General features: G+C 37.1%; 1 protein-coding gene across 3 annotated transcripts in view; it reads right to left on the reverse strand.

Annotated features, from left to right (window-relative positions):
- The window catches only part of AFF4 (AF4/FMR2 family member 4), a 97,292-nt gene that overhangs the window by 61,152 nt on the left and 22,550 nt on the right, over nt 1–13,590 (reverse strand). For 2 of the 3 annotated variants that reach the window (XM_043587702.1, XM_043587681.1), the window contains exon 2: nt 2,372–2,498. In XM_043587702.1, the coding sequence (XP_043443637.1) occupies nt 2,372–2,494 (123 nt within the window). In that variant the 5' untranslated portion in view covers nt 2,495–2,498. Of the gene's footprint in view, nt 1–2,371; nt 2,499–11,441; nt 11,819–13,590 lie in introns of those variants that run through there. The other variant, XM_043587691.1, reaches the window with a different exon arrangement.

Below are 13,590 nucleotides of genomic sequence, written 5' to 3' on the forward strand. Positions count from 1 at the left end.
AAGGGAAAAAAAAAAAAAAAGAAGTTAGAGTGGGAGGAAGCCAAAGCATAAGAGACTCTTAAAAACTGAGAACAAACTGAGGGTTGATGGGGGGTGGGAAGGAGGGGAGGGTGGCTGATGGGTATTGAGGTGGGCACCTTTTGGGATGAGCACTGGGTGTTGTATAGAAACCAATTTGACAATACATTTCATATACTGAAAAAAATAAATAAAAATAAATACAAATAAATAAATAAATAAATAAATAAAAATAAAGGACACTGAGAAATATGTAGAAAAGATTCCAGAAGGGAAAAAAATCCAAATTTCACCAATAAATATATTGGAATAGTAGTAAAAATCTTTTGAAAAGTAATGTGCCTTTATGTCATTCAGTTCTAGGTCAGCTGCTGAGCCAACACGCATTATTTTAGCAATCTAGGAAAACATTATATTACTTAAGAGTTCAATGTTACAGTTAGAAAGAGAAACAAAAATTTAATGAAATGAGTTATATCCAACTGACATTTTTAAAAAATTTAATTTCTTCTGTTACTGTGACTAACAAAAGTCAACAAAAAAATTAAGAATGGAAAAGCCATTGATAAAGTTTCAAATATTAATTCTATTAATTCTGACCAACAAACACAAGTTTTGAAGTCAATGGTACACACTTTAAGTTTTGAAAATCATTCTTGGAGAGGGACACCTGGGTGGCTTAGTCAGTTGAGCATCCGACTCTTGATTTCAGCTCAAGTCATGATCTCACAGTTCAGGAGATCGAGCCCCACCTCAGGCTCTGTGCTGTGTGGAGCCTGCTTGAGATTATCTCTCTCCCCCTCTTTCTCTGTCCCTACTCTGCCTGCAGGTGCACGCACTCTCTCTCTCTCTCTCAAAATAAATACATAAACACTTAAAATTAAAACTAAAATCATTCTTAGATAATAAAGTCCAAGATGTCTACAAGCTTTAGGACTCATTCACGTTCATACGCAAGAATGAGAGTAAGCTTACTGATTACATTAAAGAAGAAATCAACCACTACTATTTATTTTGAGATTGGCATGAATTGATAATAACTTTAGATTATGTGAAAATCAGTCTGACCCCTATTAAACAAGAAAGGCAAATATATAGACAGCATCGAGATCAGGAATCAAATCCAATTCATTACATTGTAATTATAAAATAAATGGTAGTATGATTTGAAGATTCTGGAACAATCTCTTGTTTTTTTCCAAAATGTCTTTAATCTCTAATTCCAAACCCCAGGTTTTGTGTCACACTCATATAAATGATGTCAGTATAACCTTAAAAACTAAAAAAATGGCTTCTACAGATCTCATAAATGGCTTCTACAAACACCAAATGTTTTAAGAACAAAGTCAAACTATGTGTTATATTTATATTTCATCAGAAAAAAGAGTTTAATACACGCTCAATCTCATACTGCAAACCCACAATGGTCATTACTGTGACAATATATACTATTACAGCCACCATACATAGCCTAAGCCTTTAAAAATGTAAGGCTAGATCAAATGAAAGCCAAAGGCAAATCAAGTATTAGAGACATTTATGGCCACTACAGCTATGTTAGAGTCAATCAGAAGTGATATGTACTGTTTTATGCAATCCCAAATCAAGTACGATGATAACTATAATATTGAACATCTCTGACAACATGCTTTTAACGTAAATTGGAATCTGGTAATTAACCACATAAAAAAGAAAGATAACTTAGTATACGGTAAGAGAAAAAGGAACCAGACTGATAGTGAAAACACATTTATTCAAACATACTAATAGTCATTGATACTTAGTTAACTAAGTAAGCAAATGGCAAGAAACAAGACAGACACAAAGAATATCTGAAATAAGTGTCTTTGATTGATTTTATACCCAAAGAACCTAGGAAACAGCAGATGACGCGTACCCATTTACAAAATATTAATTTAATTCAGAAAGGTGAAATGTCTGCCCAGGATTAGTGGTAAAGCCAAGACTATAGAGATAAATGCTTGAGTTAATCCAGACCACATTTTCAAGACTATGAGATAGCAAAGGGGAGATGGAAGGAGGTATGGGTTTGAGGACAACTTTAGGATGCTAACAATATTGTTTCTTGATCTAGATACTGATTATGTAAGAGTGTTCATGTTGTGAAAATTCTTTCAGCTAAAACACTTGTTTTGTGTACCTTTCTGCATGTTATACTCCAATGACAAGTTTATCCCCAAAAAGGCCATTCTGATTTAGAGGAAAGGAAAAAATGTTAAATGGTATACATATTAGTAACTCTTTCCTACTATAAAAATTCAATTTTAAACACTTTCTTCAAAGGAAAACTGTCACACTACTGGTGGGGGGGAACATTCAAAGGACAACTTACAACTTTGTATGGCTCAGCAAAGAGAGGAGAGCTAGGTGGGAAGGCGTCTTCGCCCTGCTGAATTTCCTGATTCCGCCTTTCCCGTTCTTTCATACGCAGCACATTTCGGTCTTCACGGTTCATGTTGCTAAGAAGAGAAACACAATCTCTGTATTACAAAAAGAAAAATTAAATGTTCTGTACTCACTTTGTGAGTTTAAAGCTTCAATCAGAGATTCCCTTTCAAGTTCCAAGTAATAACAGGCATTAGTGCTGAAGCTGGGTACTGGTAATGGTTTTACCAACTAATACCAAGTGTCTTGCATAGCTATCAAGACAGGAAACACTAGCCCAGAGTATTAGGATCCACCCCATTGAAACATTTAACCTCATCAATTTTTAAAGAATTCAGCTAGCTAAAAGTCAGCTAAAACTTAGGGAAGGTAGTACTTAAACCCAAATCCTTAGCATTTCCTATAAGCCTTTCATGGCTTCCTCTTCAGAAATCTAACTATTCTTTGCCATTAGAGGCACACAACCCACTCCCACCTACCACTCCCTTCCCCCAGGTATCCAGTGCTTTTCTCTACTTTGCATCTCCTTATCTTGATTCCTTTTTGTCTCAAACACAGCTTCCTTGGTGTCCATCCTTATGGCAGTTTGACCTCGCTTTGCTGTTGCTCTAGATTCCCTAAAAAACGACATTTCTGCTCTAAATACATTAATATTTCAATTAACACCTCAATAAATGGCAGGGGCACTGAGTGGCTAAGTTGGTTAAGCGTCCAACTTCGACTCAGGTCATGATCTCACAATTTGTGAGTTCGAGCCCCGCATTGGGCTCTATGCTGACAGCTCAGAGCCTGGAGCCTGCTTCAGATTCTATGTCTCCCTCTCTCTCTGCCCCTCCCCTGCTCACGCTCTGTCTCTGTCTCTCAAAAATAATTAAATGTTAAAAAAAAAATACCTCAATAAATGGCAAAACTGAGGCTTTCAGCAATAGAATCTAAAAATAACTTGGGTTAGTAATAGTAGTCGAAATTGTACTGAAAAAGAGTCAGTCTTTTGGGGTGGAGGGGAAAATGAGGGGGTCATTTCTATAAACATTACAGCATTTTGTATTTTCACTAGGAACAAAATAAAGAAAATGAATTAAAATTTTGTAAATGGGTACACATTATCTGTTGTTTCTTAGGTTCTCTTTCAGAGATATTTGCCTCTCCCTTGTTTCTTGCCATTTGCTTGCTTAGTTAACTAAATGTCGCTATTTATAGCAGCAGGGACTTTTGGTTAACAACGTAAAAGATGCTGAGCCCCGGGACAAGGTATTACCAGAGACTCTGCAACATTCTTCCCTGGGGATAGAGTAAATCAGCTATCCTGGTTTTATTTAAAGGGAGTGGGGAATCCTGGAAGACACCAAAGGGAAAAACCAGATTGTATGTGTAGAGCCTTTCTAGCCTTATAATTCATAAATCTAATCTAATCAGAAAATTGAAGTAAATCAAGATGGGAAATAAATTTTAATTGTAAAATTAGAATGGACAGCAAAACCAATATATTCTTGAAGATTTTTATAAGTGGTTAGAACAGTGCAAGTAAACATTCAAAAATAAAACTTCGTGATTTGCACAATTTAGTATCAAAGTAAATTAATGTTCAAAAAAATATTCTAAATGCTCGAAATGTGTATTAAGGTATTTCTATGTGTACAATATTCTAATAAACTTAGACAAGAATATAAGCTATTTTGAGGTACTGAAGTAATATGTACTTTCTTTGGTCTCCCTGGTACTTAGTACCATACAGAACCACAAAAAGTATTCGATTCTTTCTTTAATAAATACCAGAAAACATCTACACTTCAGTATTCAGAGAACGAAACCGAAGAACATAATATTATTCTACAATACGCTTGAACCAATTAATAAGTGTATATCACTAACAATCAGGTTTCAGAGAGAACGCTATAAACCTTTACACCTCTTCATATGGTGCTACAGCATATGAAGTGATCTGTATCCTAAGAGTCTAGGGAATGTGTTAAATACTAATTTCCTTACACTTCCTGAATTCGATTCCTGAAATATTTTTTTAAAAAAAGAAATGCCGGGGCGCCTGGGTGGCGCAGTCGGTTAAGCGTCCGACTTTAGCCAGGTCACGATCTCACGGTCCGTGAGTTCGAGCCCCGCATCAGGCTCTGGACTGATGGCTCAGAGCCTGGAGCCTGTTTCCGATTCTGTGTCTCCCTCTCTCTCTGCCCCTCCCCCGTTCATGCTCTGTCTCTCTCTGTCCCAAAAATAAATAAACGTTGTAAAAAAAGAAATGCCTTCCCTAAACCATGATTTAATTAAAGTGCTAAAATAATCATGCAAAAAACACTTGTACATTTATTACACAAATAGATATGATTCCCACAATAAAAGTCCTCCAATAATCCAATACAAAAATGTTTTCTTAAACAATGTAAGTCATCCAACTGAATATTCCCTTTTAATAAGACTGCCAAGAAGCAGAACAAAATTAAATGATTGCTTAGAAGAACTAATATCCCAGTTATAGCTCTTATTCTCTAATTTTTTTTAACTTTTTTTTAAAGTTTATTTATTTTGAGAGAGACAGAGAGAGCAAGCGGGGAAGGGGCAGAAAGAGAGGGGGAGAGAGAGAATTGCTAGCAGGCTTCATGATGTCAGCACAGAGTCCAACGTAGGGCTCGAACACACAAACCGCAAGATCATGACCTGAACCAAAACCAAGAGTCAGACACTTAAGTGACTGAGCCACCCAGATTCCCTCAAATTTTTTTCTGATCAGCCTTACTTTCACATCTAATTTATTGGATCCACATTTGTTCCTGTGTTTTTGAACATCAATACCTCTGCCTAAGATAAAGTTTCCCACAAACAATAATTCCAGTAATCTGAGCTCCCTTAAAATTAACATGAAATTTAAATATAAGTCAATTAGAAGTATATCTCTGCTGCACAGGCAAGCTATTATATAGCATATCCCTCAGGAGATTTGCAACTACCAGAATGAAAAAGGATTGTTAAAATTAGCAAATTGCTACATCAAAACAAGATCTGTGGGACTACCAGATAAAATAATTTTTAAAAGCATAATAGCAAGTAGAAAGGAGAGTTCTCTAAATTTTTTAATTGCTTAAGGTAAACTGTTCTTAAGTACCTATCAAGTACTTATGTTAAGTTGATATGTTTATTTCAAACAGCATTCTATGATATAGCATAATGGTATAGCAATTTCATTGTTTCAAGATTGAGCAAATGAGTAAATATACCAAGACTTCTAGGGATCCAGGCATGTTACTATGAAAGAAGAGATTATAAATATAGAAAGGAATAAAAAGAAAAAGAACCTTTGAGGACTAGGAACTAGTAGCAGTACAATGAACACAGGCTTTTATTTTAAAAATCTGTATCTATATCTATCTGCCTGCCTGCCTGCCTGCCTATTGAGAGTGTCTCCAGCTCTGTTCACTGAAAGCGTCTGTGAGCACTGACATCCCAGAAAAAAGAAGCACCTTCAGTACCCAAATTCTGATTTCTAATATCATTTCCTATGAAAATGGAACAAGACTTCTTGGAGAAATAGCTCATTCCAAGGCTACAGCAGATAAAGTACAAATAGACCTTAAAATATCTTGTTTTAACAGCAAGAAAATGCACAAAAACAGATGGGGACATATGAAAAGGGCACAAGAAGCAGCCAGAAGGTGCTCCCATCAGTCAGATTTAGAAACATGAGCATCAAAATAAAGACAAAAATGGAATATAAGCAAATGAACAACAACAACAAAAGAATCCCTCAGTCTACAGTAATAACAGCAAAAAATAAAAGAACGAGAAATAAAGCAGGGAGTAAATGCCTTCTTTATAGAACAATGTCAACTAATCAATATAGAAGAAATAAAAGAATTAGAAAATCACTTTTTTTGTGAACACTGAAGTAATAATTGAGACCAAAATCACCAATAGGTGCGCACCTGGGTGGCTCAGTAGGTTGTGCATCTCACTCTTGATTTTGACTCAGGTTATGATCTCACAGTTGTGGGATTGAGCCCTGCTTAAGATTCTCTCTCTCCCACTCCTTCTGCTCCTCCCCCGCTTGCACATGCATGTGTGCTCTCTCTCAAAAAAACAAACAAAACAACCATCAGTGGATGCTAAAACCAATGGGGAAAAAATTGGGGGGAATAGAATATTCAGTATGACCCCATAGACCATTAATTGGAAAAAATTTTTTAATATAGAGAAGTAAACAGTACCCTTAATCAAGTAATCAGAGTTAACATTATCAATAATGGGATAAAATAACATCATGTGCGGCACTAAATGAGGCACTAAAGACATATCACTACCTAGGTATTCTTTCTGCTAAAAATTTAACCTGAATCTAATCAGGAACAAGCAGACAAAACTTAAGTTGAGAACAAGTCTGCAAAATTGGCCTGGACTCTTCAAAGATGTCAGTATCATGAAAAGAAACACAAAAAGAGGCTGGGGTTACTCTTATATTCTTCTATATTCAAGGAGACACAACAACTAAAGGCTGTATGTGATTCTTCATTTCCCAGACACTAGTTCTGGGGAAAGAAAAATGGTTGTGAAGGACATTATTGGAAAACTTGAGTATGAACAGTATTTCAGATAATCCTATCAATGTTCAGTTTTTGAACTATGAATATTGTATTTAGTAATGTAGGAGAATGTCCTTGGTTCTTAGGACGTACACAGCATATGTGGGTGAAATGTCATCATCGTGTCTGCAAGTCTAAAATGGTTTAGCACCCATCTAAATATAGATCTAGCATGTGTAGAGAGTGAATGAGTGAGAGAAAGTTTGTGTATGTGTGTATGCAAGCGTGCACGCACACAGGGAGGGTGGAAGAAAGGAGGGAGGGAGGGCAGGAGGGAAAAACAGACAAGAACTGAACAGTAGAGCAGGATCGGCAATTACAGTAAAAATATTGACAACTGGTACATCTAGATCAAGGGAATACAGACATATGTTATACTTTATTATATAGGTTTGAAATTTCCTTTAATGTTTATTTATTTTGAGAGAGAGAGAATCCCAAGCAAGCTCTACGCTGTCAGTGCAGAGCCTGATGAGGGGCTCAATCTTACAAACCATGAGATCATGACCTGACTTGAAATTAAGGGTTAGACACTTAACAGACTAAGCCACCCAGGCACCCCTGAAATTTTTTAAAATAAAAGATAGAAGGAAAAGAGTGATAAAGTTTATACAGGAGAGCACTATGGGTACTTTCCAGCATTTTCACCCTTGGAATTTACTATCAAATTGTCTCTTCTCTAAAGATTAAAGTATTTCTCTCAAAGACAGATACCATATGTTTTCACTCTTATGTGGATCCTGAGAAACTTAACAGAAACCCATGGGGGAGGGGAAGGGAAAAAAAGAAAAAAAAGAGGTTAGAGTGGGAGAGAGAGCCAAAGCATAAGAGACTCTTAAAAACTGAGAACAAACTGAGGGTTGATGGGGGGCGGGACGGAGGGGAGGGTAGGTGATGGGCTTTGAAGAGAGCATCTTTTGGGATGAGCACTGGGTGTTGTATGGAAACTAATTTAACAATAAAGTTCATATAATATAAAAAAAAAAGTATTTCTCTCATGTCTAACATGTGCCCCCCCCGCTTCATATTTCCAAGTTCAAATTGATCATCCAAATCTCCTCAACTCGTCCTCTATGTCACTGTTTATTACACTTGAGAAAGTGTAATAGCATTCTTGGCTAACAGGGGACACTATGAACATGCCAACTTTCAGTTCCCCTAAAGTAACAAGGGTGCCAACCTAAAACAAGATATTAATATTAAACATTAAGATATTAATATTAAACATTAATATCTATTATTTATTAAATCTATTTATTAACTTCATAAATACACAAGAAGCATCTATTATATACTTAGTACTGGATAGAGAACAAGAAGAATTTGTCAGAGTAGATAGTAAAACTTACTATAAAGTCATCACAATTATCAAAACAGCATTGTAGTACACAGAAATGAACTAAATGCTCTGCAAAACAAAACCCAGAAATAAACTCAAAGATACATCGGATATTAACAGTTAAAAAATCCAATCCAATGAGAAAAGAATGTTTTATTTAAAATCTTCTATTTACTAACAAGAGCCAAGTATTTTTCTAAAATGACATAGTCATTAAAATGGTAAAGTGATGTTTCAAACTCAGAAAAAATAAACCCTTTAATCGAGCAACCTTACTTGTGGGGATATAACCCACAGAATTAGCAGTACAGCCATAAGCTACAAAGATGTTTAGTGAAGCACTTCGGTTAATGGTAAAACAATTGAAAATAACGAAATGACCAAGAAGAGAAAAAATGGTTAACTAAATAGTTAAACCACAGTTTTTTAATAATAAACAAATGAGGCAGGTCTTTGCCAATGAACTTGGAGGAATTTCCATAATTGCTGCTTTGTGAGAATACATACATGCGACACAACGTATAGTATGACTGATCATTCTTTGTTCAGGGTAAACTAGAATTGTTAGGTGTTGAGTATATCCATAAGAATTAGATTCAACTAACTCGACTAACATCAGAATATAACCACTAATATTCTCACAAGCTAAACATCAGGACACTGAAATGTGAATAACAGTTTTCATATATAAAACAGGATGTCTTCCTATTTAGCTATCTCTTCTTTATTGGTCCTCAGCAAATGTTTTGGCTGTTCATATAAACATGAATAAGGAATATTCTTCCACCTACGCATTTTCCAAAAGAGATAAACCTTAATGGTTTTGTTTCTCCAATTACAAAAGCAATACTGTTTGCTCAAATACTCTTTGCTCAAAACTTAATATAAATTAGAAATGAAAAGTCATCAACAATTTCACTTTCCTGAAATAATACTGTGAGGAGCCACATATAATCATACACATGAAGAAATTATTACCCACACGATTCTTATTTAGTAAACAATGAACATAGTTCCACATCAATACATATAAATTTTCATTCTTTTATTGACTGTATAGTATTTGTTTAACCAGAAAGCCCCTGATAGATTGTTGGGCTATATCCAGAATTTAGTATTTCAGACATTACAGCGAATGTGTATGTATGTGAAACTACTGTGAGGGTACATGCTATATTGCTTTTAATTTATATCACTAAAGTGCTTTCCAAAATGAATGAATCGGGGACACCTGGGTGGCCCAGTCAGTTGAGCACCCAACTTCAGCCCAGGTCATGATCTTGTGGTCCATGAGTTCGAGCCCCACATCAGGCTCACCGCTGTCAGAGCAGAGCCCACTTCAGATCCTCTGTCCCCCTCTCTCTACCCTCTCCACTCATTCCCTCTCTCTTTCTCTTGCTCTCTCTCCAAAATAAAACATTAAAACACACACACACCAAAAACAAACAAACAAACAAACAAACAAACAAACAAACAGGGGTGCCTGGGTGGCTCAGTCAGTGAAGTGTCCAACTTTGGCTCAGGTCATGATCTCAAGGTTTGTGGGTTTGAGCCCCACATCGGGCTCTGTGCTGACAGCTCGGAGCCCAGAGCCTGCTTCAGATTCTGTTTCTCCCTCTCTCTCTGCCCCTCCCCTGCTTGTGTGCTCTCTCGCTCTCAAAAATAAATAATAAACATTAAAAAATTTAAAAAAGGGATACCTGGGTGGCTCAATGGGTAAGGCCGACTTCCACTCAGGTCATGATCTTGAAGTTTGTGAGTTCGAGCCCTGTGTCAGGCTGTGTGCTGACAGCTCAGAGCCTGGAGCCTGCTTCGGATTCTGTGTCTCCCCCTCTCTCTGCTCCTCCCATGCTCATGCTCTGTCTGTTTCTCAATAATAAGTAAATATTTTAAAAATTAAAAAAAAAATTAGGGGCGCCTGGGTGACTCAGTCAGCCAAGGGTCTGACTTCGGCTCAGGTCATGACCTCACGGTTTGTGAGTTCAAGCCCTGCATCACGCTCTGTGCTGACAGCTCAGAGCCTGGAGCCTGCTTCGGAGTCTGTGTCTCCCTCTCTCTCTGCTCCTGCTCACATTCTGTCTCCCTCTCAAAAATAAATAACGATTAGGGGCACCTGGGTGGCTCAGTCGGTTAAGTGTCCAACTTCAGCTCAGGTCACGATCTCGCAGTCTGTGGGTTCGAGCCCCACATCGGGCTCTGGGCTGATGGCTCAGAGCCTGGAGCCTGCTTCCGGTTCTGTGTCTCCCTCTCTCTCTGCCCCTCCCCCGTTCATGCTCTGTCTCTCTCTCAAAAATAAATAAACGTTAAAAAAATTTTTTTTAAATAAAAAAAAAAATTTTTAAATAAATAAATAAATAAATAAATAAAGATTAAAAAAAAAAAGACTGAATCAATGGACTGCCTACCAACAAAATAATAAGACTGCCGTTTAATCATGCCATTCTCAATCCTAGGGCATGAGTCTTTTTAAATTGTGTCACCAATCTAAGAGGGAAAAAATCCAATTTCATTTGTTTATTTCATTCATTCATAAAATACATGAGCCTATCCATTATTGCTAGGCACTGGGCTAGAAGCTAGGGATAAAACGGAGAACGACACATAGACAGTTCTTGGCCATCTTACAGTCAACTGCATTCTACCGAATTTCTCTGATAGCTAGGTTGTACTTTTTTGTGTGTTAGCCATTATACTTCTTCTTTTGTGAACTGCCTATTCATGTCTTTTGTCCATTTTCCTATTAAAGTGACAGTCTTTTAATTATGTGATAACAATGCTTCCTCAATTTGTCACATATCTTAACTGAGGAATACCAGGTTAGGATTAAATCATTTTAAAAAAAATTTTTTTAATCTTTATTTATTTTTGAGAGAGAGAGAGAAAGAGACAAAGTGCGAGTTGGGGAGGAACAGAGAGAGGAGACACAGAATCCGAAGCAGGCTCCAGGCTCTGAGCTGTCCACACAGAGCCCAATGCGGGGATCGAACTCACAAACCATGAGATCATGACCTGAGCTGAAGTGTCACACTTAACCGCATGAGCCACCCAGGCGCCCCAGTTAGGATTAAATCTTACACTGACGTGTGCATCCTCACTCTACTGAGTACCGCTTCAAGTCTTCTGCCTCCTCCTCCAAGATCACCACCAAACTGTACTGGCAGGTTATGCCTAAACTCTTCAATCTCTTCACAATACATAAACTGCACTGCAGTTGCAGAAATTTGTCAGTGCTCTCTGGACTTGTTTCTGCTTCCTTCTTTCATCTTGATCTGGAAATGCTCAGCCTCTCTGGAGTTTTCCATTCTTTATTTCTGTGGGGTAACTATAATTAAGCTAAATAAATAATTTTAAATTCCTATACTACAGGTATTATGCTATCTAGATCTTAATTCTCACTTATCCAGTATCCAAAGAGACCAAAAATGAGTTCAACTATGGACAACATAGGATTGGAGGACTTAAGGAAGGAAACAGTTGGCTTTGACTGGCAGCCCCTGCCACCCACTTCACTTGTTACAAAAGACTCATCCACCACTAGCAGCCCCAGTCAAGTCAAACTGTATTTAGAGAGGAACCATGCAAATTAGAAAGAGGTCACCTCTCAGACATTCATATTTCTCTGAAGATTCTTAGGACCTCTTGGGAAAAAAGAAGGGCAATGACAGATTAAGAATAGCAATCTCAGGGGCACCTGGGTGGCTCAGTGTGTTAAATGTCTGACTCTTCATTTCAGTTGAGGTCCTGTTCTCACAGTATGTGAGATCAAGCCCTACATGTCGGGCTGTGTGCTGACAGTATGAAGCCTGCTTGGGATTCTCTCTCTCCTCGCTCTCTGGCCCTCCTCTGCTTGGGTGCGTGAGTGCTCTCTCACTTGCACTCTCTTTCTGAAAATAAATTAACATTTAAAAAAAATAACAATATCAGAAGAGTATGCAAAATAACTCAGGCATGTATGTAATAACTATTTACTGGATGAATATTTTGGAGCCAAAAAGAAGTCCTCCCTTATTTTTCCATAATCATCACGGGAAAGGCAAAGGTTATCAATTTTCAACAGGACCCTTTATCTCCCAATGCACAGTACCTCAAATTGTCAAGTGATATCTGTCGTTTAGTTATAAGCAAGGACTATTTGATAATCTAGATGTAGAGTGGTATCCTTGCTAATAAAGATTCTCAAAAATGTCTAGTAAGCAAAAACCAACATAGGCAATTACCTATTAACTAATTTCTTAAATACCTTAAAGTAATCTAAGTTCCAAACTTCAATTGAGCCATAAACAGTTGAGGCATGGTAATTTAGTACATGAGATACGAAAAGATAAATGATTGTTATTTCTGATTATATATTAGACATACATTTTAGGTTCAGTAACCTCCCTAAATTTCAGTTTTATCTTTTATAAAATGCCCATACTACTCTGATGATAATAATTAGATGAGAGAAGCATTTGAATGTATCTGAGCATTTACCATTACACAAGAATAAAGGATAAAACAAAAAATGAAGGGTGACTCCAAGTGAGCATAAGAGATCGTTTTGGGGTGATGGAAATGTTCTACAATTAAACTGTGATGAGGGCTGCACACTCTATAAACTGATTTAAACGCTGTTCAATTGTACCCTTAAAAAGTGAATTTTATGAGGCGCCTTGGTGGCTCAGTCGGTTAAGCTTCCGACTTTGGCTCAGGTCAACGATCTCGTCAGTGAGTTCGGGTCCCGCATCGGGCTCTGTGCTGACAGCTCAGAGCCTGGAGCCTGCTTCAGATTCTGTGTCTCTCTCTCTCTCTGCTCCTCCCCCACTCACGCTCTGTCTCTCTCTGTCTCTCAAAGATGAATAAATGTTAAAAAAAATTTTTTTAAGTGAATTTTATGCTATAAAGCTGTTTTTTAAAAAAAATAATAATAATGGAATATTAACAGCTTGAAAAGGATCCTTGATTACTCTCATTTCTCAAGTGTTCCTCTCTATCTGTGGCCTTACTACTGATGGTCTGTAGGCCAGTGCATTTCCTTAAATAACAGAGGCCTCCAACTTTCTGCTTAAACTCCCTTTTCCCTATCACAAACAACTGAGGTCTCCTACCATTAAAATAATTTGGTGTTAAAGAGATAAAGAATATAAATAAGGACAAACATTACAGTCTCTCAGGATTTGATACAATGAACTTGAACACAATACAATAAGCCAACTAGTCCTAACAGATACATATAAAACACTCCACTCAACAATAGAATATACT

Source organism: Prionailurus bengalensis, chromosome A1 (genome assembly GCF_016509475.1).
Source record: "Prionailurus bengalensis isolate Pbe53 chromosome A1, Fcat_Pben_1.1_paternal_pri, whole genome shotgun sequence".
In the NCBI taxonomy this organism is placed as follows: domain Eukaryota; kingdom Metazoa; phylum Chordata; class Mammalia; order Carnivora; family Felidae; genus Prionailurus; species Prionailurus bengalensis.